We start from the raw sequence: 27,396 nt of genomic DNA, 5'->3' as shown, positions 1-27,396 counted from the left end.
CATAGCTTCAAGGCATATATATCACAAAGCAAAAGAGATTAATTTTACGTGTTTTTGAATTCTATGTAAATAAAATCATGTTGTATATACATTTTTAATATCTTCCTTCTTTCACTCTACATTGTGTTTCTAAAATTCATTTGGTTGCATGTAGCTGGGTCTTAATTCTTTCTAATTATTTTTATGAATTCTGTCAAGGTTCAATATATGCAATTACTGTTGTGATCACAGAGTGCATGGAGAGAGGCCAAGCAGTCGCTTAGGGTGACATTAACTATTTTGGATCACCATAGTCCTGCGTCTCGACTTTAGCTTTGCTGATCTAAAAATTCAATTTTGTCAGTATGCTGAGAGTGATCAGGATCAGGCAAACACATAAGAAATTCACCAGAGGGCTTCCCTGGTGGCACAGTGGTTGAGAGTCCGCCTGCCGATGCAGGGGACACGGGTTCGTGCCCCGGTCCGGGAAGATCCCACATGCCGCGGAGCGACTGGGCCCATGAGTCATGGCCGCTGGGCCTGCGCATCTGGAGTCTGTGCTCCGCAAAGGGAGAAGCCACAGTAGTTAGAGGCCCGGGTACCACAAAAACAAACAAACAAACAAAAAACCAACAACAACAACAAAACAAAAAGAAATTCACCAGAAACAAGAATACCAATTTATTAATTTTGGGCAGAGAAAAATCACTATCAAACAGAGTAGAAGTTTGCATTGGCTGGCCAGCATATTCTCTAAATTTGGAGAGAAACTTACATGAGAAGCCAATGATAATCAGAAAGTTGCTTGAAGAGCATAGTGATTTTAATGGCCTCAACTGTGATGGTATGAAGTCTTCATCTCCCTGTTTGAACCCTCAGGTTGGTGGCCACCACTCTTTTCTGGACAACACTAGGGACTTTACTTTCCTTTTTCTAAGCTTAATGAGGACCATCCTCTTCCATTAGTGTATTTTTCTTATCCGATTGACGATAATTTACAGAGGAATAGGTATTCACTTTGGTCAACTACTGCAACCGATTGTGGTTTTATGTCATGTACATTTTAGCCACTGTATTAAATGTGGGTTAAGGCTTGGTTATGTGTTTTTATGCTAGTCAATTTGCTGCATGTCTTTATGTTTAAAACTCCTTAGATTTTTTTTTCTTTTCTACATTGAAGGTAGTTGAGGCATCTTGATTTAGAAAGCATGTGTAAAAGTATGAATTGTGTAGAAAAAGTGAGAGCTTAGCTAATGACAAGTGTGCTAAATATGCATATATGAGCTCACTGGATGTCTATATGTATTTGTTCAAAGGCTGGATATGAATACAGAGATATGAACACAGCTTCATGTAGGTAGAGTAACTTGAGTATGGTGTATTTTCTTCCTTCTAAAAAATGTTTTGGAGTGAAGAAACCACAAAGGGAAATACAAATAACAAAAACATCGCGAATAACACTTTACTTATCAAAGGCACCTATACTTAAAACATTATAATCCTAATGTTGACCAGCATTCAGAAATATGCAGTCTCCTACATTGCTGGTATAACTTTCTGGAGGCAAAATTTGTATATGGGTTCCGATATGTATTTAGTAATATGTATCAAAAGTCTTTAAAATGAGAAAGTTCTTTGATCACTCCAAAAAATTCATCTGAAGGAAATAATGAAAGATATTTATATAGATTTTGGCCACCTATTGTAATATTGTTCATAATTATTGTTTAGGAAGATTGGAAGCAACTTAAATGTCCAATAGTATAAAGGAGTGGGTTAAGTAACTCATGTTGCATCTCATACAATAGAATACTCTGCCACCATTAAAAATTATGTAGAATAATACAAATTGATATGTAAAGAGAGCAAGTTACAAAACCCTATATGCCGTGTGATTCCATCTTCATTACACATGTATAGGTAAAAGTTGGAATGTAATATTTTGAAATATTAAGAATGATTAACTGAGTAGTGGGGCTATAGGTGATTTTTAATCATCTTTTCTGGGTTCTCTATATTCTAAAATTTCTCCAATTAATATACATTATTAAAAAATATGCATTACTTTTTAACTTAAAAATCTATATCAAAAGTTTTCCTTCAGTGTTGTTGGAATCCATTTAAATAATAAAAAGCCCCCAAAAAAGGAATTTTATGTTTCTTGGAGATGAGGTGCTTTTGTAGAAAAGGTAAATATTGTATTAATTAAATACAAAGGCGTATTTATTAAATTTGAAGGATTCAATGAACCCTAATAGAAAGAAGGTATCCAGTTGTGAAGGTCAAGTACTAATGACGGTTTATAATGCACTAGAAGTCAGATTGGTATTATAGCAACTTCTGGAGACTTATCATAGACAGACCAGAGAAGACCTGGATACATCTTAGTTCTATAGAGAAGATCTAGATACATCCTAGTTCTATATTTATTTATGGTAACAACACTAGCCAAGCAGTCACGAACACAGTACCTCCTGCCTAGCAAGTGCCCAAACATCTGTTGAATCGAAATGACTCATTTATGTGAATCAGCCTGTCACTTGAACATACTTATCAGCATTTCCTGACTTTTGTGCCCATTAATGTGTAGTTTTTTGCTGCTTCCACTGGAATAAATATATCACATTACCTCTAAAGCTAATTTCTCCCAACTGCATCTCCAGTCTTTCACTAGGGACCACCCAGGCCCACATTTTCAGTTATTCACAGGACATTTAAAATACATTTTAAATACATGTCTTGCCATATCCTCACATTGTATTTATCTAAAGCTGAACCTCTTGGTTTACTCACCCCAGTTTAGCTATTGCTACCCACCTGCTCACTTACCTGACTATTGGATGGCCGCACAATCCGCATAAGTTTGCCTGTCTAGCTGGAGATGATTGTATGCACACTCAGGGCCAGTTCAGTCTCGTCCCGCATTCCTACTAGTGGTACCCTTGTTTACTGGAGGGAGAGACCTGAGCTCCTAATTCCGTTTCTTAGCATTCATGCTTTCTCTATCCCGTTGGAGGCTTGGAATAGATAGTACTGACCTGCAGTTGTAAGGCATTGAGGAACTATCTTGAGAAACTCTGGAGACAGCCCAGCTTTGAGTCCCCTCTTCCGCCTGGCACAGGAGGGCCAAGACTGATTTTTCCCACACCCAAATGTAACTTATGCTGTTTTCTATACAATAGTGTGGTCCTCCAAGGCAAAGGTATTGTGCTTCCTTTTTCCTTTCTGTTCTCTTTTGGGAATGACCTTAGTTCATTTACTAATAATTACTTTTCTAGTCAATAAGATGAACATGCAATAGGTTCAGTCCTGATTCCTAGAGATTCATGGCCAGGACCTCGGTTCTGTTTTCCTGTCTTGAAAGGAAAGGGGTAGCATAGCCCACAAACCAAACCAGCTTACTGTTAGCTTATCAAGCATGAACAGAATCTGGTTTCTCATACATTCCAACTTATCAGGGGCTCCGGAGGCCCCTTTTCTGTATTCCCTCAACAACTTTTCCTTATTCCCCAATTGTTCTTGTTGGTGCTGCCTCTAGGGAACTCACACCCACTTGGTGGTTGGTAGAGAAATACTTTCTCCCTTTAACCTATCCTTTCTCCCCCAATCCCAGCCCACCTCCCATAGCCCTACTTTCTCTTCTATACCCTTTTGCTTCCTACCCTCAGAGTTTCTCTTTTTCTGGTGAGGTTTATCAGTTCTCTGTCCTAAGTTGGCTCTGATTTTTTCTCTGTTGGGGTGTTGGAGCCTGGGGCGTCTAGCAGGGAGAGAAGGGGAATGAGAAAAAGATCTTCACAGTGGTTTGACCTCTAGGTAAGATATCTGAAAAAAAAAATCTTTCACGCTTTCCAAATTAACAATTCTACAGACATTTTCTATGTGATGTTCTGCTAAAAGAATGTCCCCATTTAACATCCAGCCAGATAACTCTGGAAGAAGGAACAAAGTAGGAAATAAAAAGCCATTCTCTCCCATTGTTGAAGGTGGCAGTGAAGACAGCTAAACAAACATAGGTTAAACACACACACACACACACACACACACACACACACACACACACACACAACTTTTATCTGTGAAATTTTACCCAATTCATTTAGGCATATCTTTCAAAAAGAGCTTTGCCTATGACATTCTCCCTGGAAAGCATTCCGCAAGCAAGCAAAGTGAAACAGATAAAAACAGTGTAACAGGGAGTATACTCTGTTCTGGACATTTTTAGAATGAACTGCTCTGGGAGTTGACATCTTTTCAGCCGCCCTGGAATCAACAGCAACCTGAAAAGTATCATTCTGAAGGTGCACAAGAGCAGAGAGAGCTGAGAAATTGGTATAACTTGGAAATTGATACGAACTGGAAAGATTTTCTATTCTTTCATGTATTTGTGCCACATCCCTAAATTTCCAAACTAGGCCACTTACATCCGTCTTGGCGTAAAAATATGCTGTATAATGATCATTTCAGCATCTCTCCTCCTAAATCCAATTCTGAAAATCCACAAGAATTCAAACCATGGTAAGAAATTAGGATTTAAGAACTAACTGTATACCTGTTTTTAAATAGGTTGCCTGTGTCTGATCTAACTCTAGAAACAGAAAAAAAATGGTCATTAGAACAATACATGCTGGCATTTGTGGTCCAGCAGATAAACAGGCAGTGGCTGTCTGTTCCAGTTGTCATCCTTAGTTGGAAAAAGCTTACACTCCTATACTTTGAATTGTTATAATAATTAATGATCTATTTATTATTTGGAAAGTATCACTTTAATTAGATTCTAGATATTTGATAATTCTTTGTATTTTGGACTCCCAGCTAACAAATCTTTCATGACCCCAACTTTTTTTCTCTCCTTGCAGACTCAGTTATCAGGTTATCCTGAGCTAATTTTGAAATCTAATGATGAGTTTAGATGATTTGTTGGAACAAATTTCTATTCCCAACTACCTCTTTTATCTCTCTGTCTCTCTGTGTCATCATTCCTTTATTTTAGGCTCTCCCTTCCTCACCCATTTTTTTTTATGACTTAGTTATGAGTGTCCTTAAGTAAACTCCTACAGATAGACACACATCCTAATTATGTGAAAACTCTATATGAAATATAAACAACTAAGTAAAATAATCAACAATTCCCTTCTTTTTAAGTTTTTCTTGTTGCCAGTCACATGAGAAAAGTTCTTTTTCTATTTCCTTATTTCTCTCTATTAGTTTACCCTGTGGAACAAAATAGATCATAATTATGGGTGAGAAAAGCAAAAACAGTACCAGGTATATATTTATGAGAAAGGAAAAGGGACCCATAGTTTTAAAGAAGCGATGTTACATATAATTGTCAGTGACATCAGTTTGTACACTCTTGAAAGAACTTAGAAATCAATCTTTGGAAGGCTCATAATTGTGGGACAGTAGCAAATATGGGGAAATTAGCTTGGGTCCAACTGGGGAGAATCTTGAGTACCTGACTAAGGAGTTTTGACTTTTTCCTGGTAGCAAGGGGGATTCACTGAAGTAGTTTTTAGCATGAGAAGATAAGAAAAGCAATACTTTAGTAAGATTAAGTTAGCATAATTATGCCTAATGGATTTGAACAGAGAAAGAGAAAAGTATGAAGATGAGTTAAGAAGCAACTGTAACAGTTCAAGCTTTAAGGGAGAGGGCCTGAATTGAAGTATCTGTAGGGGCATAGGAAGGAAAGTTGATGCAAAATATTGCATGGGAAGAATCAGTTTCACTTGCTGACTGAGTTAGAGGTGGGAATTGTGGGAAGTGGGGAACCTAAAGTAACTCTCAGTTTCTAGAGTATGGTTGCCTGGGGTAAAGATAGTGCCATTGGCATTAACTGTAGGGACGGTGATAATTTTCGTTTTAGATGTGCTGAGTTTGAGGCTGAAGTAAGACACCCAGGTGGAAATGTCTAGGGTATGGTTGGAAATTCAGGAATGGCACTTAATAGTCAAATCTTAATGAAGAACTTTGAGAGTTATCTGATAGGAGTTGGAATTATAATTCAATTTGAATTAGTTAAATAAATTTTAAAAAACTGGTCTGTCTTCTATAAGAGATGATATCTCTGAGCAAATGTATTTAGTGAGAAGAGCAGAGAGTTGAGGACTTAACTTTGGAACCTTGGATAATTCACAATTAGAAGATAGAAGCAGACATAGAGGCAGTAAGGATGAATGAGAAGAGGGAAAGAGAAGTCAGAGAAGAAAGAGGAGAACCAAAATAATGTAGACTAATAAGGGCAAAGGGAGGAGGGAATTTCAAGAAGGAAGTTAAGTTAAAGAGAATGAAGACTGAGAAGATGCTGAGGCATCTGACCAATAGGAAGTAATTAATGATCTTCATGTGACCAAGTCACTATTAAACAGTGGGTAGATAATGAAAATTATTTTCCGTAGTTCAGTTCAATAAATATTTATTAGCTATCAGAGATGTTTTTCCCTTATCTTTCTCAAATTGAGTAAGGGTCGATAAAGCTCAGATCTACTAAATGCAGTTTCTTCAAATGATAAGGGAGTTGAAATCTAGGACAAGGTTGATTTATCAGAAGGAGCTAAAGAGGAACTATCATTTACTCTGACCTGAAATTTTGCTCTATACTATAATGTTGGCAAGCGAGAATAATTTTATTTATTTATTGTTTTATATAGTAACAATACCTTTTCTTTATTAAACATGTACTCTGTACCAGTGCTTCACATACGATAACTCACTTAATTCACCCGCAACTCTAAGGTAACTATCCCCCCATTTTACTTACAAAGCAACTGAGACACAGAAAGATTAAATAACTTGCCCAGCTTCATTCAGCCAGTAACTGTGGGAGTCAGAATTCAAACCCTAGTTTATCCAACTCAAAAATATACATCAGAATAAACCACAGAGCTGGTTAACAATGCAGATGCCCACCCGCCTCCAGTGACTGCCATTGACTAAGTCATGGGGTGCAGATCACGGTACAGGTTAAGCCCCACCTCAGGTTCTAGACTACCTCAGTGTAGTCCTGTAATAGCTGTAAAGAAAGTAAGTCAAACTTTTAATATCTGACTCTTTGGGTGGAACACAGGGTGTGTTCAGAAGATGTTATTTTTAAAATATTCACTGGTTTTACCTCTAAGTTTTAGCTATTTGCAACTCAGCTGCATTAAGTATGACCTTTTCACTTCTCCAAATGTCACTAAGCTCTGTTGCCCTTATGCTCTGAGGCTCTGTTCTGAATGCAACCAGCCCTAGAGGATACTAAAACAGCTGAAGTGGAATGTTTGGACAGTGGAGAAGGAAAGCTCTCTGGAGATAGCTTCTTACCTCTTTTCTCTAGGATGATTTGATTTAATTACTGTAATTTTATTACAGACGCTGAAAAAACTATCCACCAAGTATAAGGCAGATAAAACCTATCCCACAACTGAGGCTGAGAGGCCCAAGAATATCAAGAAAAACAGATATAAGGATATCTTGCCCTGTAAGTTTCATTTCTCCCTTTAAACTTGTATCTTCTCTCAAATTCAATCATCTTATCTCTTTTTACCCATTGGTTGCTGTTCCTAATCCTAGACCATGGCTTTGACAAATTAGTTGTACTGTATATGACTACAAAAGAACATTCGTTCATTCATTCAGTCTTCAAACACTAATGAGCATCCACTATTCACAGTGCTGCTTCCTGACTTACAGAAAGCCCTCTAACCAAACCCTCTTAATTAGTCTGTCTTTCTTTTATATTATAGATGACCACAGTCGAGTAGAGCTGTCCATGATAACCTCTGATGAGGATTCCAGCTACATCAATGCCAACTTCATTAAGGTACATCTAATATTCCATATTTCTCTAGGTACCTAAAAAAATGGGGTAGAGGGGGAAGGGAGGGATACTGGACAAGAAGGAGAGTATATTATTTGTAGTCACCCCATGTAATTTCTGTTCCCCTTTAGGGAGTTTTGGGACCCAAGGCTTATATTGCCACCCAGGGACCTTTGCCTACAACTGTCCTGGACTTCTGGCGGATGATTTGGGAATACAGCGTCCTGGTTAGTGCAGAGTTACTTTTGTTACTATACTCTCTAGTTTTTAGGGATGAAGGGGGTAGGGTGTCAGGATATGTGACTGAAGTTTCCTATGTGCATTAAAATCAGTGCTTTTTGGGGTCAGTCACTAGAATTTTGGTGTTCAGTCACCTTTTAGTCAAAATCACAATGTCACTATTGTTCAAGAAAATAAAAGTTCTCAACTCGACAGTCTTATTTGTTAACAAGAATTTACTGATTTGAATAGAGAAAAGGGAAGTGAGGACAGAGAGAAGGAAGGGTAGGAGCAACATTTTATAATCTATTAGGATTTCTTTTTTGGTTATAAAACAATAAAATAACACTTTTTGACTCTGGGACCCATGTATTAGCTGCTTTTTTAAACTATATCAGTGTTTAAGTTTCCATGTATTTCATCCCCCCAGATCATTGTTATGGCATGCATGGAGTTTGAAATGGGGAAGGTGAGTTGCTTTCTAGTAAACCTAAAGGTAAAGGAAAGAAGAAAAAGAAGGGGGAGACTTGGTAGCAGAACTTTCCTTAACTTAAGTGACTTGGTAAACATTTATGCTCATGTTCCTAGTTTTCAGTTTGGGAATGCCAAATGACTCTCAAGGCTTTTTTTATTAAACCTCTGAGAACCTCTTTCGCCCATTTTCCCAGTAGACTCTGTGTTTTAAAATAAAAATAAGGTATCCTTTTTAAAGTAACAATTCATTTTCCTGTTGTTTTTAATCAGATATTTTAAACTGCCAGTCAGAGCTTCTTTTGTGCTGCCCAGAATGGCCTTTACTAGCCACGTGTGGCTAGTGAACACTTGAAATATGGCTGGTGTGACTGAGGAACTCAAGTATTTTATTTTAATTAATTTAAATTTAAAGACTGATATTCAATTCAGTTATTGGAAAACCTTGTTTGGAACAACTTGGGTATGTGAATCTTTTTCAAACATAAATTTTATGAAATCTAAATGGAAATTAAATATTTCCAGTTAAAGTTTAGCATATTAATTGAAATGTGCTGTAAATATAAAATACATACTAGATATTGATGACCGTTTAAAAATGTCAAATATCTATATTGATATTTGAGTTTTATATTGAGTACATGTTGAAAAAAATTTTAATGTATTTGGCTAAGTAAGATATATTATTAAAATTAATTAAAATTAATTCCACCTTTTTACATTTTTGAATGTGGCTCTTAGAAAAATTTTAATTACATATGTAGCTCGTATTATATTTCTATTGAACAATGTTCTTCAAACCTACTGTTGCCATTCTGAGTTGATACAATTCCAGTTAAAACCAAGGGAACTTGGGGTTTCAGTTAGCTTGTGAGGCTTTGTTTTAATCCTTTTGAAACACTGAAAATGTCAGATCCCTATTTCTACTTTGTCGGACTTCCAGGAAGTCTGCAATTTGTATATCCTTTAGTGTTTGTTTTCCCATCTTTGGAGAATCCAGACATGGGTTGAAGCCCAAGGGGGTTAGAAATTCCTAACCTAAGGAGAAGGATACAGCTGAATTTGCTTCTGAATGAGGGAGGGGGTTTTCTTACCCAGAAAAGACTAGCATATATGGAGGGAAATCACTACATTCTGCTTTGTGCAACAGAAAAAATGTGAGCGCTACTGGGCTGAGCCAGGAGAAATGCAACTGCAACTTGGCCCTTTCTCCATATCCTGTGTAAGTATGATGTATATTTCCATTATGGCTGAGCAAATGCTTCAGGACCTACTTTATAGAGAGTAGTCTTTGAATATTAGTCTTTGAAATAACTAATACTTTAATTTACTTCTTAGGAAGCTGAAAATAAAAAATCTGATTATACAATCAGGACTCTACAAGTCAAGTTCAATTGTGTAAGTATAGAACACCAGAGGTAACCTCAAAGCCTACAGAGATCAGGCAAGTAAATATATATGTATGTGATGCAGTCTGGGCATAAGATAATAGGAAGTGGTAGGGCCTTTGATGTTCTGGATAAATCATCATAACCAAAAGAGATCTTTGGTGTAATCTGTGTTCCCCAACCTACTCCACACCAATGGCACAATATGAAATGACAATATTTCTAGGATGAATAGAGGCTGTGTATAGTGTGTAGAGGCTGGGAACCAACTTGAGAGCTCAAGCTGCTTGGTTTCTCTAAGGCAAAGGGATTAGTACATCAATGCACCTATGACCCATTTGAAGCACACCAGTTGGGCAGTTCTGGTTTGGACCATTTTCATATCTGCATTCTCTTGTGAGTGGGGCAGATAGAGACAGGCCAATAGTAAGTGACTCGAAATTACTTGTAATTGTTCTTAGAGGGCATATGGTCCCAGAGGCCTATAGGGAAGAAATCTCCATAAACTGCAAAAAATATATAGATAGATGCTACTTTGTAGGTCAGAGTAATCTTGTGATAGAATGAAGTGAAGCCCTAATCTTGAACTCTCCTTTTATTCTGACTATTTTTATAGGAAACTCGAACCATCTACCAGTTCCATTACAAGAACTGGCCAGACCACGATGTGCCTTCATCTATAGACCCTATTCTTGAGCTCATCTGGGATGTACGTTGTTACCAAGAGGATAACAGTGTTCCCATATGCATTCACTGCAGGTATGATGCTGTTGGATGAACCTTCTACCCAGAATAAACCAAATGTCACTGTCTGGCCAAGACTCCTGCTTTAACTGAAGGAAGACTGACTTTGTTGGAATTTAAAGTCTGCATGAGATGTAGGCTCCTAATTCTAGGCTCACTTCTTCCAGTCAGTCAGAAAGGAATGAAGCTTAAAATTAGAACGATTGAAAGAGAAAAGTCAATAGCAGAAACTATAATAAATTCAACCTGAGCATTAAATTAATATCTTTTCTGATAAATTACTTGCGAACAGCACAGCTCTAGAGACTTTTTGCTGTGAGAAGTTGCCTGGGATCTGTCCTGAGGCTCGGTGTAGCATGTGGCAATTGAAGTATGTTCTGAGAAATGGTAGGGTTTAGAAAGTTTCATGGGCTCTAGATTTCTTCTTCCTCAAATCTGCCAGTGAAAATTTCCAGCTACTGTCAAAGATCCACTCTCTGCAAATATACATGCTACTGTGATCTTTCATTTCAGTGCTGGTTGTGGAAGGACTGGTGTTATCTGTGCTATTGATTATACGTGGATGTTACTAAAAGATGGGGTGAGTTTCTCTCAACAGGCACTTGCCATTTTCTTAACCTTGCTACTTTTAGACTCAGAAATTGTTTGGTTCTTCAAAACAGCTATCTCCACCATTCATCTTTTCTAGAATATTCACTTGTAGATTTGCTTTGTCAGACGATTAATTTAGTTCCTAAGTTGGTGGTCTCAAAATGTGGTCCCCAGACAAGAAGCTTCAGTATCACCCGAGAACTTGTTAGAAATGCAAAATTTGGGACCCCACCTCGGATGAACTGAGCATGGCAGGGGCTGCCCAGCAAGCTCTTCAGGTGCTTCTGGAGAGAAGTAGTTTTGAGAACCGCAGCCCTGAATCACAGTTACCCTTCCTTTAGACACGCTCCTTTAGCAGTTGAACTCAATTTACTGCAAATTTTGTGTTCCAACCTGTAAATTTTTTTTTTTAAGTCTAACAAGAAATGAGAAGTTTAAAATATGGGCTTTAGACCTATTTGCAAACTTCTTTTAGTTCATTAAACTCTCATACTTACCTACTGAGAGTTCTCCCTCATATTTTTAACTTCAGACATTTGATCACCTCACGTGAAATCATTTTGAAGAGTTTCTTCAGTATTTTGTAGGCTCTAAATCATGGTGCAAGTGATGAGAAACCCCATTAGTTTAAAAAATGCATTCCTTTTTCTAGATAGCAATAAAGGAGTAAGATATTTTTTCCTTTTATTTGGTAGATAATTCCTGAGAACTTCAGTGTTTTTAGTTTGATCCAGGAAATGCGGACACAGAGGCCTTCATTAGTTCAAACTCAGGTATGGACTGTGGTGAATAATATAACATGTCTGAGTCTGGTTTCGTATCTCTGTTTAATAATAATAAGGCCTCCACAAACAGCTGACTACTTTACTATCAAGGGTTTTAGTCCATTTCCATTTCCTCTAACTCTGAATATCCCAATATTTTTCCTGTATCCCTTGCTCTGGACCAAATTCCTTTCATTCCTTATATTTTATAGCCTGTTCAGAAAATATTAAGAAAACAATATAATATTTCTTACAAAGGATGTTGAAAAAATTCAACAAGCTGTTTGACTTATTAGAAAGAAATAGCTGGGTCAGGTTAACTTGAAATTTTGTAGTGGTACTTCATTTCTGAAACCATAGAAAATCAGAGATCTGTAATTTCTTCTTCGGGAGGTGGTAACAGAATCTGCAGAATGAAGTCTATATGCTCATTTTAGAAAATGATAAAAAATTTAAAAAATCATCCATAATCCTGTCGCCTAGAGGGAGTCACTGTTACTATTTTTCTGTAGTTTCTCTTGGTCTTTATTCTTTGTATATTAAAAAATATTACCAGAAAACCCATAATTACAATCATACTATATATGTGATTATATATATGTATCACAGTATTTTAACCTACCCCAGATTGCTCACAGTTTTATTCCATTGGAAATGCTTTTCCCCTGTTCTCTCCTCTCCAGCTCACGTTCTACCTCCTAGGTAAAACATTCCCAGCCCAGATCTCTCACTTTCTACAGTATTAATTCCACCCATATTTCTACACCAATAACTTTACCTATATTTCTAAATGGTCTCCATCTTTAAGATAGAGTTTAACATTCACCCATTCATTCTTTCATCAAACATTTATAGGTATTTATTAGGTAAGAGGCATTTTTGCATAATTTGTTAGAACTGCTTCATATTGCTTAAACAGCAAGAAATTAACATGTTTAAAGCACTTACAAATGAACTTGCACATAAGTTTAGAAGTAAAACAATTGACAATGGCAGTTCAGATATTTTCATCTAGAAGTTGTAAATTGAGGGGAAAAAATTATGAGCTATTATAATATAAAGCTTCTGTTTGGCCCACACAGGTTTTCCACTAATAGTTAGTGGAAAAAAAGAATTCTTTTTCATCTGTTGCCTGTAGGTGTTTTCTATATTCAACGTATAGGGGGGAAAGTTTATGTGAAATGAAAGTATTGGCTGGTTTAGTGCTGTCAGACTTAAAAGAAGGCCGATCCATGTAGATGTATAAAGATTCCAGGAAGTATGCAACCTAGTTGTATAACATTAAATTATAATACTGAATCAATAAATAAAGCCATACTCCATTTCAGAAAAAGTCCATTTCAGACCTACTTTTAAGAGTTGGAAGACAGCTGAAACAATTTTAAGTTAACCTTCACATTTTGGCATTATCAACAACTATTTGAACAAATCTACCAGCTATAGCTGCTTTTTATGACACTGCTCTAGCCAGGAGATAGATAACACTGTAACCAGATGAGTGCTTCCTGTCTGATTTTTCTCTCGTCTTAAAAAAATTGAAGAGTGTACCAATGGCTGTGTTGGGTGATATAGACTCTGCATTGTTCTCCTGCTACGATTAGTTTTGGAAAAAATTATATTTTGTTTGTATAAGATTGTGTGAAGTGTCATAGAAGACCCTGAATAGGCCCATTCAGATGAAAAGTAGATCCAAAATCAAGTGCTCAAGCAGGTACAGAGGCAAAAACAGAGTGGTAAAAACCCATGAACCTTGTAGAGGTCTCATTTCTCTAAAGTGAAATCCCTTTATAACCACAAATTTCCAAACTCTATTTAGGGGTCTACTTTTTTTTGGTATCTTTGCTAAGACAGAATTTCAGCAGCTTGATATAAGTGCACTAAAGTAAGAGTCAAAAGATTGAGGTTCTAACCGAAGACATGGAAATTACTTCTGAATGATCTCGGACAAATTGTAAACAGGGATAACAACCTAGCTACTTTATAGATCGATCGTGAGCCATGTTAAATAATACATCTTGAAGCTATCTATTTAGCCATCAACCACGTCTATCTACCTTTTCCTGCAAGAGGTGAATTACAAAAAAAAAAGAAAATGCATCCAGGATGGAATAAAAAACAATTTTTTTTTGGCTCCATGGCATGTGGGATCTCAGTTCCCCAGCCAGGCATCAAACCCGTTCCCCAGCCAGGCATCAAACCCGTTCCCCTTGCAATGGAAGCACAGAGTCTTAACTACCGGACCACCAAGGAAGTTCCTGAAATAAAGATTTTAAAGTGTGAGCAAGGAAAACAGGATTAGAGAGATTATGGGTGGAAGGAGAGATAAGTAAGAAAGTGGGGTTAGAGCATAAAAAGCATGCTGCAAGGTCATTGTATATTAGCTAGAGGTAGATAAAATAGTTAGCTGTTTCTAGCAGCCTAAAAATGCTTTGAAATCTGACATGGGCTACACAGACATAAGGCACTGTAATTAAACTAATGTTTCAGATCTGCTATACTATGATTTGATTGGTGTTTATATTCCTGAAATCTGGTTAGTTCACGAAGTTTTTGTTTTTGTTTGTTCTGGTTTGCAATGCTCTTCAGGAACAGTATGAACTGGTCTACAATGCTGTATTAGAACTATTTAAGAGACAGATGGATGTTATCAGGGATGAACACTCTGGAACAGAGGTACATTTTAAATTCGATATTTTGTAAAACAGTTTTTTTCATGTTTGATTTTGGTCAAGGGATTTCAGATTAGTTGCAGGACAACTTATACTTTATCATCACAACTAAATTGGAGTGTCAGGTGTGCATGGGGCTGCACTATAAATCTCCTGTGGAGGACAATTTAATTGAAGTACTTTAACTTAGAAAATTAATCTCTTGGTTAACCTATTGCATACCATTTTCAGCTAAATTTAGAAACAATAGGAGTGGGTTAAAGGGTAAGCATATATTCTGTTTCCATGTTTTAAACAGTTGTGTGGCAATTTAGAAGTGAGAGTGACAATTACAAAGTGAAATTATAGTTGAGTACTGATGTGATTTTTCAGGTTACTCTAGCCTCATTTTGATTGCATATGTGTCATCAAATTTTGAGAATATTTTAGAATAGCTAAAGGATTCTTGGCCGAAAATGTTAGGTATAAAAACAATTATGATTTGACCAAATTCTAATTTAAAAATATTGAGCATTCTAGATATGTTATGTTGATCTCATCACAAAAATTGATGTCAAATATTTACTGTATAATCACAAAATATTAGATTCTGAGCAAACCTTAATAAGACAAAATTATTGGTTTACCTTCCAGGGTGTATGTAACATATACAAATTAATTTAATTTTTAATATCTCATTTTTGTATTATGAATCTGAAAATATTCACTGAGAACCTACTGCTTCCACAACATTAGGAATATAAAGTATATAAGACATAACCCTAATATCATAACTCCTATTACTTGAATGATGAAGCACAGGGAGTGAAAGAAAGCCAAAAAACTGTTGAGGTTAGGGAATGAACTAAGCAATCCTATAGTTAATGTCAACTCCGGAGAAACAATGTAGGGGAAGGAGATGGAAACAAGAATATAGTTGCCAGACATTGTTACTTATATCCTGTTCATGCCTGCTTCATTGGCTAGTACTCCCAGAACAAGTTTAAATAATAGAGGTGATATGCATGACCTAATTTTAATGGGAGAGATTCTCATGTTTCACTACTAAGTGTGATGCTGATTTGATTGGAGATATATTTTTTAATTGTTTAAGAAAGTATTCATTGACTTTTATTTTATTAAGAATTTTTTTTGGAAAGAATGTTGAGTTCTGTCAACTGCATATCTTTGCATTTATAGAATGATCACATGGATTTTCTCCTTTGACATATTGAAACAGTCATATCCTTGGATTTGTTAATATCAAGCCATCCTTGCTCTTAGAATAAAACCTTCTTGAACAAAGAATATTCTCTTAATGTGCTGCTGGAGTACATGGGTTAATATTTTATTTAGGTTCCAGGAAATGTCAGTACTCAGATTTAGCCCAGTAGTAGTGCCATGGCTCCAGGCAGTTGAGTTGTTTGGAGTGTGCCCTTAGTCAATAAATGGGAACATAGGAACATGGTTCAACCTCCCACATAGGGAATTGATTAACACCAGCCAAGGAGGACTTCTGCTTCTGGGAAGATCGAGTAGACATACTTTTCCCTATTCCTTCTACTAAATATAACTAGAAACCCTGGACAATATATACAAAACAAATATAAGAAGACTCTGAAAGATGGAGAGAAGACAGACCACTAGGGACCTTGAGACCTGAGGAATGACATGATGGTGAGCTCTTTTTCCTCATATATCATGGATATAGAACTGAAGGAACCAACAACTTGGAAATGCCAAAAGTGCAGACAAAGAAACCTCAACAAAATCCTGCTCTCTCTAGCCAAAGGACCAGGAAAGGGACAGCCCAGCAAGCCAGAGAATTTTTAGATAATAATTACTCTACTTCAGTCAACACTAAAGAAAAAAATGGCCCCCAACCCTAACTATGCCAGCAAAGTGGAGAACCTAGATTCCCACCCTCACAAAGACTGTGATAAAGAGAAGGTCAGTGGGTCAGATATGTGTATTCTCTGTCACATCAGAAGGACAGTGCTAATGTGTCATTCCTGTGAGCATTCTAATAAAGAAATACATATATCTGTTTAAAAAAAAAAAGAGAGAAGGTCAAGTAAAGAGCTAGGAATTTCATCCCCACTGGCCTGCAATGAGGTTTCCCTGCAGTGTCAGTAGAGACCATGTGGGGAGCCTGACTTTCCACCTGGCAGTAACCCAGTGCCCCCATGCCACTCCACTGATGGAGTGTCAGAAGAGGCCTCGTGGAGAGTCAGGATTTTCACCATCATCCAGCAGTAATGAGGCCACCCCAACCACAGTGTCAGTAGAGACCACATGGAGAGCCTCTCCCAAGGTGTCTCCCTTCAGGTGTCAACAGAGACTGTGAGGAAACTGGTGGAGGTAGAATCTACTTGGCAATAGAAAGGCACTAATGAGGCAGCACCCCCTCCCTCCTCTTTCCCCTGTCAGAATGGATTTAAAAAGGAGAAGCTAAAAGGGAAGGTTTAACTGAGATCCAGGGATTTATAACAATACAAAAATATCTAGGTTTCATGTGAAAATCACTTGTCATACCAAGAACCAGGAGGATTGTAAACCAAATGAGTAAAAGACAGTCAATAGATGACAACACTGAGATGATAGAGGTGTAAGATTATCTGACAAAGATTCTAAAGTAGCCATGATTAAAATGCTTCAGTAAACAATTACAAGCATGCTTAAAACAATAGAAAGGCTCATCAAAGAAAGATAAAGACCTGCCAAAGAAACAGAAGATATAAAGAAGAAACAAAAGGAAATTTTAGAGTTGAAAAATAACAGTAATGGAAACAAAATAGCTCAGTAGATGGGCTCAACAGTAGAATACAGGGTACAAGGAAAGAATTAATGAACTGAAAGGCAAAACAATAGAAATTGCCCAATCTGAACAACAGAAATAAAATAGACTAAAAAATAAAATAAAATAAAAATAAAAAGTAGACAGAGCCACAGGAAACTAAGTGACTGTAACAAAAACCCTAGCATTAGTGTCATCGACGTCCAAGAAGGAAAGGAGAAAAAAGACGTGTCTAAAAAATTACTGAAAGAATCATCATAATTAAACTTCTGAAAACTAAATACAAAAATTCTAGGAAGCAGCCAAAGAAAAATGATCTTAACTCTAGGGGAAAAACAATTAGAATGAAAGTGAATTTGTCATCAGAAACCATGGAGGCCAGAAGGAAGTGGCACAGTATTTTACAAGTGCTGAAGGAAAAAAGCTGTCAACAGAATCCAATACCCAGTTAAAAAAACATCCTTCAGGAATGAAGGGGAAATGAAATCAAGACAGTCTCAGATGAAGAAAAACTAAGAGAATTTGTTGCCAGTAGACCTACCCTAAAAAAAAAAAAAAAAAAGGCAGAGGAAGTTTTGTAAATAGAAAGGAAATGATGAAAAAAGGAAGAACATGGTAAGCAACATGGGTAAATATAATAGGTTTTCCTTCTCCTCTTGAGTTTTCTAAATTGCTTAATAATTGAAGCAAAAATTATAACACTGATGTGGTTCTAAATGTATTAGAGGAAATATTTAAGACAATTATACTGTAAAAAAAAGGAAGGGTTAGGCATGTAAAGGGAGGTAACACTTCTGTATTGAACTAGTAAAATGATAACACGTATAGGCTTTGATAAGTTATGAATATATAATATAATAACTAGAGCGACCCCTACAAAAACTGTACAAAGATATATCTTAAAAAACACTATAGGTAAATCAAAATTAAATTCCAAAGATGCAGGAAAGAGAAAAAGGCAGGAAAAAGAAAAGAGAAATGAGAAACAGAGAGAAAAAACAGAAAACAAAATATAAAGTTGGAGACTTAAGCCCTACCATATTAATAATTAAATTAAATGTAAATGGTACAAATACACCAATTAACAGATTGGCAGAGTATATTGAAAACATGACCCAACTATATGATGTCTATAAGAAACACACTTCAAATATATAGGTTGGTTTAAAATAAAGGATTGGAAAAAAGATATATCCTGTAAACATTAATAAAAGGAAAGCAGAAGTAGCTATATTAATACCAGATAGACTTCAGAGTAAAGAAAATTATCACAGTTAGGGAGGGAAATTGTATAATGATAAAAGGGTCAATCCCCCAATAAGATGTAGCAATCCTAAGTGTGTGTGGACCAAACAGAGCTGCAAGATACGTGAAGCAAAAACTGATAGAACTAAAAGGAGCAATAGAAAACCCCACAGTTATAGTTGGAGACTTCAAAACCGCTCTCTCAAGAACTGATAGAAAACTCAACAGAAAGTCAGCAAGAATATATGAGAACTTAACACCATCGACTAACAGGATCAAATAGATTATTTATAGGATGCTCCACCCAACAATACAAGGATATACATTCTTTTCAAGTGCTGATTGAACATATGCCAAGATGGATCATATCCTGGGCCATTAAACAATCTCAAAAATATAAAGAACTGATATCATATAGAATGTATTCTCTGACTACTATGGAATCAAACTAGAAGTCGATAGCAGAAGATAACAAGAAAAGATCCAAACACTTGGAAACTACACCAGACTCTTCTAAATAATTCATTGAATCAGAAAGGAAGTTTCAAAGGAAATTTCTAAAAAACACATTGAACTGAATAAAAATGAGAATACCACATATCGAAATTTGTCGGACAGAGCTCCAGTAGCGCTGGGAGGGAAGTTTATAGCCACCTACATGCATACATTAGAAAACAGTAAACGTCTCAAATCAATAATCTGAGCTCCCACTTTATGAATCTAGGGGGAAAAAAAAGAGTGAAATAAACCCAAGAGAAACAGAAGGAAGGAAACACTAAAGGGTATAAATCAATGAAATTGAAAACAGGAAAACAAAAAGAAAAATCAGTGAACCAATGATCTGGTTCTTTGAAAAGATCAGCAAAATTGACAAACTTCTAGGAACAATATAAAGGAAAAAAGGGAAAAAAATAAAAATTACCAATATCAGGAATGCAAAAGGGGCTCTTTCTACAGACTTTACAGGTATCAAAAGGATAATAAAGGATATAGTATGAACAACTCAACACATACACATATGATAACTTAGATAAAATAATGTATTACTTCCTCAAAAAACACAAACTACCACAGCTCACTCAACATGAAATAATTTGAACAGCCTCATAATGATAAAGAAAACTGAATTCATAATTTCAGAATTTCCCAAAAAGAAATATCCAGGCTCACATAGTTTCACTTGAGAATTCTACCAAATCTTTAAGAAAGAATCAACACCAATTTTACACAATCTTTACCAGAAAATAGATGAGGAGGAGACAATTCTCCATTCATATTTTTTATTGTGGTAAAACTACAGTATTTTTACCACTATGGAAAAAATTACCATTTTAACCAGTTTAAAATATGAGTGACATTTAGTACCTTCACAATGTGTGTGACCATCATTACTGTTTATTTCTAGAAATTTTTCATCATTCTAAATAGAAACTCTCCATCCCCTGTACCTGAACCCCTAATAGTTTCTATTCTACTTTCTGTCTCTATGAATTTGCCTATTCTAGGTACATGATATAAGTGTAGTCATATATTTACTCTTTTTATCTGGATTATTTCATGTAACATAATGTTTCAAGGTTCATCCATTTTATAACATATATCAGAATTTCATTCCTTTTTATGGCTTTATAATATTCCATTGTGTGTAATACCACATTTTACTTACCCGTTCATCTGTTGATGAACACTTGGGTTGTTTCCACTTTTTGGCTATTGTGAATAATGCTCTTATAAAAATTGGTGTACAAATACTTGTTCAAGTCCCTATTTTAAATTCTTTTGGGTATATACCCAGAAGTGGAATTGCTGGATCATGCAGTAATTCTATGTTTAATTTTTTAAGGTACTGCCACACTGTTTTTCACAGTGGCTGCAAAATTTTACATCCCCACCAGCATTGCACAAAGGTTCCAATTCTTCCACCTTCTTGCTAACGCTGGGTATTTTCTGTTTTTTTTGTTTGTTTGTTTTTGGTTTTTAAGATAATAGCCATCCTAATGAGTGTGAAGTGGTATTTACGACCTTGATTTTCATTTCCCTAATGATTAGTGATGTTGAACAGTTTTTCATGTGCTTACTGGCCTTTTGTACATCTTCTTTGGACAAATATCTATCCAAGTCCTTTTGCTCTTTTTTTCTCTAGGTTTTCTTTGTGGTAAAATATACATAAAATTTACTACCTTAACCAATTTTATGTGTACAGTTCAGTGATATTATGTACATTCATATTATTGTGCAACCATCACCACCATCCATTTCCAGAACTCCTTTCATCTTGCAAAACTGAAACTTTATACCCATTAAACACTAACTCCCCATTCCTCCCTAAGCCCAGCCCTTAGCAACCACCATTCTGCTTTCTCTCCCTATGAATTTGACTACTCTAGGTACCTCACCAGTACTTGTTAGCTTTTGCTTTTGTTTGTTTTTTAGATAATAGCCACCCTAATGGGTGTAAAGTAGTATCTCATTGTGGTTCTGGTTTACATTTTCCTGGTTAGTGATGTTAAGCGGACTCTCAACCACTACGCCACCAGGGAAGCCCTCTCTGCATGAATTTTAAGATGAGGTTTTCTATTTCTGCAGAAGCACCTTTGGAATTTTTATAGGGATTGCATTGAATCTGTAGATCACTTTGGGTAATGTTATCATAACAATATAATACCTTCCACTTCATGAACATTGAATGTCTCTCTATTTATTTTATTTGTCAGCAATGGTTTGTAGTTTTCAGTATATAAGTCTTTCACTTCCTTGGTTAAGTTTATTCCTTAGTATGTATATTTTTGATATATATATATATATTAGAATTGCTTTCCTAATTTCCTTTTCAGAATGTTTATTGCTGATAAACAATAATAAACAGTATAGTAGTGCAACTGGTTTTTGTGTGTTGATTATATATTCTGCAATTTTGCTGAATTGGTTTATTAGCTCTAGCATTTTTTTTTTTGTGGGTGTGTGTGGAATCTTTCAACGTATAAAATTATGTCATCTGCAAATGAAGGTAACTTTACTTCCTCCTTTCCCATTTTGATGCCTTTATTTGTTTGTTTTCTTACCTAATTGCTCTGGCTAGAACTTCTGGTATTATGTTGAATAAAAATGGCAAAAATTGGCATCCTTGTCTTATGCCTGATCTTGGGGGAAAACTTTCAGTCCTTCACCTTTGAGTATGATATTAGCTGTGGGGTTTTCATATATGGCTTTATCATGTTGAGGAAGTTCCCTTATATTCCCAGTTTATTAAGTATTTTCATCATGAATTTGTCAAATTCTTTTCTGCATCAATTGATATGATCATGTGGGTTTCTTCTCCTTAATTCTATTAATATGATATATTACACTGATTAATTTTTGAAAGTTGAACCATCCTTGCACTCTGGAAATAAATCTCACTTGGTCATGGTGTGTGATCCTTTTACTATGCTGAACTCAGTTTGCTAGTATTTTATTGAGGACTTTTGCATCAATATTCATAAAGAATATTGGTCTGTGGTTTTCTTTTGCCTGTAGCATCTTTGTCTAGCTTTGGCAACAGGGAATTACTGTCTTCATTGAATGACTTAGGAGTGTCATTCAAGTTTTAGGAAGAGTTTGTGCAGGATTGGTGTTTATTCTTCCTTAAATGGTACAATCCACCAATGAAGCCATCTGGTCCTGGACTTTTCTTTGTTAGGAAAATATTTGATTACTGATTCAGCCTACTTATTAGTTGTAGGTATATTTAGATTTTCCATTTCTTTCTGAGTCAGTTTTGGTTGATCATATGTTTTTAGGAATTTGTCCATTTAATCCAGGTTATACAATTTGTTGGCATACAATTATTCATATTATAATCTTATACTTTTTGTTTCTGTGAAATTAGCAGAAATGTCCCCACTTTTATTTCTGTAATTTGAGATTTTAGCAATTTCAGTCTTCTCTTTTTCCCTTAGTCAGTCTCTAGCTAAAGGTTTGTGAATTTTACAGATCTTTACAAAGGATCAAATTTTGGTTTTGTTGGTTTTCTCCATTGTTTTCTCTATTTCATTTATCTCTGCTCTAATCTTTTAATATTTCTTTCCTTCTGCTAGCTTTGGGTTTAGTTTGTTCTTATTCTAGTTCCTTAAGGTATAAAGTTAGGTAATTAATTTGAAATCTTTCTTCCAGGCATTCACAGCTGTAAATTTACCTCTAAGGACTGCTTTCACTGTATTCCATACATTTTGGTATGATGTATTTTCATTCATTTCTAAGTATTCTCTAATTTCTATTGTGATTTCTCCTTTGACCCATTGGTTGTTTAAGAGTGTTTAATTTACACATACTTGTGAATTTTCCAGGTTTCCTTCTGTTATTGATTTCTAGTTTCAATCCATTATGATTGAAAAAGATACTTTGTATGACTTCTCTCTTTTAAAATTTATTAAAGCTTGTTTTGTGGCCTAACATCTGGTCTATCCTGGAGAATGTTCCATATATGTTTGAGAAGAACGTATGTTTTGTTGGATAGAGTGTTCTATGAGTGTTTATTAGTTCTTATTTGTTTACATGATTGTTCATGTCTGTCCTCTGTCTCCTTGTTGATCTGATTTTTCTATTCATTATTGAATGTGGAGTATTAAAGTCTCTGTATCAGTTTACTAGGCTTGCTGTAACAAGTACCACAAACTAAGGAGGGCTTAAAACAACAAATTAATTTTCTCACAGTTCTGGAGTCACAAAGTCTAAAATTGAGGTGTCAGCAAGGCCATGCTCTCTCTCATAGCTCTAGGGGAAGAATCTTCCTTGCCTATTGCTATTTTTTAGTTTTTCCAGCAATCCTTGTTGTTCTTTGGCTTGCAGATACATTACTGCAGTCTAGTCTCTGCCTCCATCATCACACCACATTCTCCCTGTGTGTCTCTGAGTCTCTCTTTTCTCTTTTTGTAAGGACACAAGTCATTGCATTAGGGCCCACCCTAATCCAATATGACCTCATCTTAACTAATTACATCTGCAAAGACCCTATTTCCAAATAAGGTCACATTCACATATTTCAGGGATTAGATTTCAACATATCTTTTTGAGAGTCACAATTAAACCCACTGCAGGTGGAATCTTATAATTGCTGACTTTTTAAAAAAACATATTGAAACATCCCTAAAGGCCGGATATATTGTACAATTGATGGTAGCTTGGATTCCATGAGGCATAGTAACAAATTTCATAATGGGATAATTCCTATGAAGAAAATAAAGATTGAGAATGTTTGGGCAAGTGGGTGGGAGTGTGATTTTAGGTTGAGTGGTCAGGGAAGGTTTCCTTATGTAGGTGATATTTAAGTAGAGAATAATTACTTAGAAAGAGCCAGCCATGCAAAATCTGGAGCAAAAGTATTTCAATCAGAGGGAATAGTAAGAGTAAAAGCCTCAAATTGGTAACGAGTTTGGTATGCTTATGGAATGGCAAGAAAACCAGTATAGCTGGAGCACAGTAAGGAAGAAAAATGTAGAACAAGGTAAGTATGAGGACATAACATAAAAGGTTGAGATGATGAAAGTTCTGAAAGTAAAGTGTTCTTGAGAATAAAGTTGTATTTTAAATAAACAACATATTAGAACTTCCACATATGAAAAGATGATGCTATAAGCAAATCCTTCTTAATTTCTATAACACTGTTTAATCCTTTATTTTGATCCTTTTGATTTCAGTATGTGACCAAGTTATTGCTGGGTTCAATATTTTGGAAACTCATATGACTCTTTCATGAATTATTTTAAATCTTTATATTTTCTGAAAAATAACTTTTTAGTCTTATGAATGCTAACATCTCTCGTGGTCATTGCTTCACTAAAAAACAATCTCTTACTTCTCTTGAAGATTCAAGCAAAGTATTCAGTTTCTAAGCAAAATCCCAATCTAGAAGCAGATTCTTATTCTCCTAATTTACCAAAAAGGTGAGTATAATTTTACACACCTAAATGTCGTCTAATTGTGTCTGGGAGGACAATCTCATGCTTATATCTCATTGTGATGCTGAGAAGAGGATATGGGAAGAGACCTCTTTGGGATATGGTATCATCATTACTTTCTTTTTGTTTCAGCATCATAAAAGAAGCAAAAGTGATGAACCAGCAGAGCAAAGGAAGGATAAGGGTGAAAAGTGCAGAAGCTTCTTCCTTTGACCTCAGGATTTCTGAAATAAATGAAAAGGAAGGGTTAGTAATGCACCCTTCTAAACAGAGCAGTTCTTTAGAGTTTTTGGAGCTAAATTGTGGTTGTAACAAAAATGCTGACACAACCATGAAATGGGAGAGAAAGGTATTCCCAATAGCTGGGGAGCCTCTTCAGAAGCATCAAAGTTTGGACTTGAGCTCCATTTTGTTTGGAGCACGTCCTAACTCAAAACTTGTAAATGCAGCAGTAAGATGTTTTAATTTAAAGAGGCCAATAATGCGGACCAAATCAACTCCCTTTGAATTGATGCAACAGAGAGACACCAAAGAGTTGGACGTCGAGGAAAATTTTTATTTGGAATCTCACCCACACAATTCTTATCTTGAGCAGGCTCAAAAAGTGATGCATGTTTCTTCAGCAGAACTGAATTATTCACCATCATATGACTCTAAGCATCAAATGTGCAATGCCTCTAAAGCAAAGCAGCATGAATCTGGTGCTTTTAAAGGACTTTCTTACATGTCTTTAGTAGAAGATCCTTATTTTTCGTCATTGTCTCCAAGTAGTGCTGGTTCTAAGATGTCTCTTGATTTACCTGAGAAGCAAGATAAAACTGTTGTACCTTGTTCTTCACTGCCAAAATCTTCTACAACCCTCTTTCCTTATTACAATTCACATGATTCTTCAGCACTGAATCCTCCGACCAATTTCCCCCCCACACTGAACCAAGAGACAGCAGTAGTAGGTAAGTTATTTTAAAAAGTTTGTACAGCATTTTAGATTTGACTTTGTTTCTATAAGATTTGGTTTTGTCTTACCCCCCCCTCACCCTCTTATCCTTCTCTGCTTCCTTCTCCTTTTTCTTCTCAAAAAAAAATAAATTCTATGAGTGTTTTGATGATGTGATGAGTTGAAAATAGCAATAACAAATACATAACATTCCATGAAACAAGCAATAGTGGAGGCAATCAGATCTGGTACAGGACCTATGCCAGCCGGCGTGCTTCTAAAGGCAGCAGTCCTCATTCCTAGAAGTGTCTATCAAATGTCCACAATTTTGTTATACAGCAGAAACTAACACAACATTGTAAAGCAATTATACTTCAGTAAAGATGTTAAAAAAAAAAGTCCACAATTTATCCTTAGCATGCAGAAGCAACTTCCAAAAGAACATCAGAAAAGATTTGATCAACAGCACCACATGGTCACTCAGAATTTTTGTTGGAGAATCATGTGTCTATACTAAATTGAACAGATTGCTAAGAATTGAATTCTCTTCCTGCAGGAGTTGGAAGAGGAGGACTTGATTTCCTCTTGTCCTTTTATAATAACTTTATAGATGAGGATACATGTTCAGTATTCTGTATGATATTTTAATCTTATAAGACTTTAATTTCATATTTTATATCTTATAGTTCTGTATTTTTGCATATTATGCATATTGTTTCATATTACTGAGTGGTTTGAAAGTAGGAGTAAATACTTGGTTAGATAATTATAATAGTTTGATATGAAAGAAGATGCTGTGGAAGAAGAGTTAAAGCAAGTTTAACTCTCTTAGATATGTCATCAGAAATTTATAAAGAACGGTTCACCTAGATAGGAAGTAGAGAAAGCTTTTTCTCTATGACATTATTTACTGTACAGAGTTCCTCAATAGATATGTAGATGCCTAGTTTTGTTATAAAAATATTCCATCTGGATCTAGTTTCTTCTTTGGTTAGAAGGAAGGATTACATACTTTGATCTTGTTTTATGATTTAAAGAAATTTTGTTTTTCTAGATACCTATAGTTCCTTAAACTTCCCTGAGTGTCAGCATTAGGAACCAAATCCTTATCTTCAAGGATTGTAGCAACATTGACATGTGTGCCATCTGGTGGCAGTTTCTCATAATAGCATTTAAATTCTATAAAACTTCTGAATACTTCTATAGAAATATAGAAAACCGTGTTATACCATTTTTTTGTAAACAGGAAAAATATCAATATTCTTAATTCTATAAGAATGAAGAAGAGACACTAAAACCTTTGTGATTTTTACCTGCTCTGTAATTGAATCTTTGGCATGTCAACGTGCTTTATGATGTTGTATATTCGATGTAAAACAAAAGGCAAGAGTTACGGAGAAAACAATCCAAAGCTTCCTAAATTAATATAAGATGTTACCTTATGTTAACTGATACTCAGTGACTTAATCAAAATACCTTTGAGCTTTTAAAAGAAACAATAAATCTTGAAGAAGAATCAAAATCCTCCTGGGTTTCCAATTTAGGATTAGAGAATTTATGTTGTTTTCTCCTTGAGTGAACAGATACCAGCTTAAATATATTAATGATGCTTGACATAATTTGTATCAAGATTAGAATATAAGAATTTTCTTTGGATTTTTCTAATTAAACATTTTGATTGTATTTCGGGCATTTTGGATAGCAACTTCTCCAAGAATAGATGATGAAATTCCCCCTCCACTTCCTGAACGGACACCTGAATCTTTTATTGTGGTAGAGGAAGCTGGTAAGTACAGTTCAGTAAGTGTAAAATAAAGTGTGGATTAACTATATTACTTCCTAGGTCCTCTCAATATTCTGTGTGCTATTGCTGAGTAAC

General features: G+C 35.6%; 1 protein-coding gene across 5 annotated transcripts in view; it reads left to right on the top strand.

Moving 5' to 3' along the window:
* Nucleotides 1–27,396, top strand: part of PTPN22 (protein tyrosine phosphatase non-receptor type 22) — a 50,796-nt gene that overhangs the window by 5,782 nt on the left and 17,618 nt on the right. For 4 of the 5 annotated variants that reach the window (XM_024764813.1, XM_024764812.1, XM_024764816.1 and 1 more), the window contains exons 2-14: nt 7,333–7,441; nt 7,707–7,783; nt 7,912–8,007; nt 8,430–8,468; nt 9,621–9,692; nt 9,809–9,868; nt 10,475–10,617; nt 11,116–11,182; nt 11,889–11,966; nt 14,544–14,630; nt 24,492–24,568; nt 24,716–25,533; nt 27,220–27,303. In XM_024764813.1, coding sequence (XP_024620581.1) covers nt 7,333–7,441; nt 7,707–7,783; nt 7,912–8,007; nt 8,430–8,468; nt 9,621–9,692; nt 9,809–9,868; nt 10,475–10,617; nt 11,116–11,182; nt 11,889–11,966; nt 14,544–14,630; nt 24,492–24,568; nt 24,716–25,533; nt 27,220–27,303 — 1,807 coding nt within the window. Of the gene's footprint in view, nt 1–7,332; nt 7,442–7,706; nt 7,784–7,911; nt 8,008–8,429; nt 8,469–8,743; nt 8,934–9,620; nt 9,693–9,808; nt 9,869–10,474; nt 10,618–11,115; nt 11,183–11,888; nt 11,967–14,543; nt 14,631–24,491; nt 24,569–24,715; nt 25,534–27,219; nt 27,304–27,396 lie in introns of those variants that run through there. The other variant, XM_024764815.1, reaches the window with a different exon arrangement.

This window comes from Neophocaena asiaeorientalis, unplaced genomic scaffold (assembly GCF_003031525.2).
Source record: "Neophocaena asiaeorientalis asiaeorientalis breed wild unplaced genomic scaffold, Neophocaena_asiaeorientalis_V1.1 scaffold62, whole genome shotgun sequence".
Classification (NCBI taxonomy): domain Eukaryota; kingdom Metazoa; phylum Chordata; class Mammalia; order Artiodactyla; family Phocoenidae; genus Neophocaena; species Neophocaena asiaeorientalis.
The sequence above is the reverse complement of the archived record's forward strand: the minus strand, read 5'-3'. Positions and strand labels throughout refer to the sequence as shown.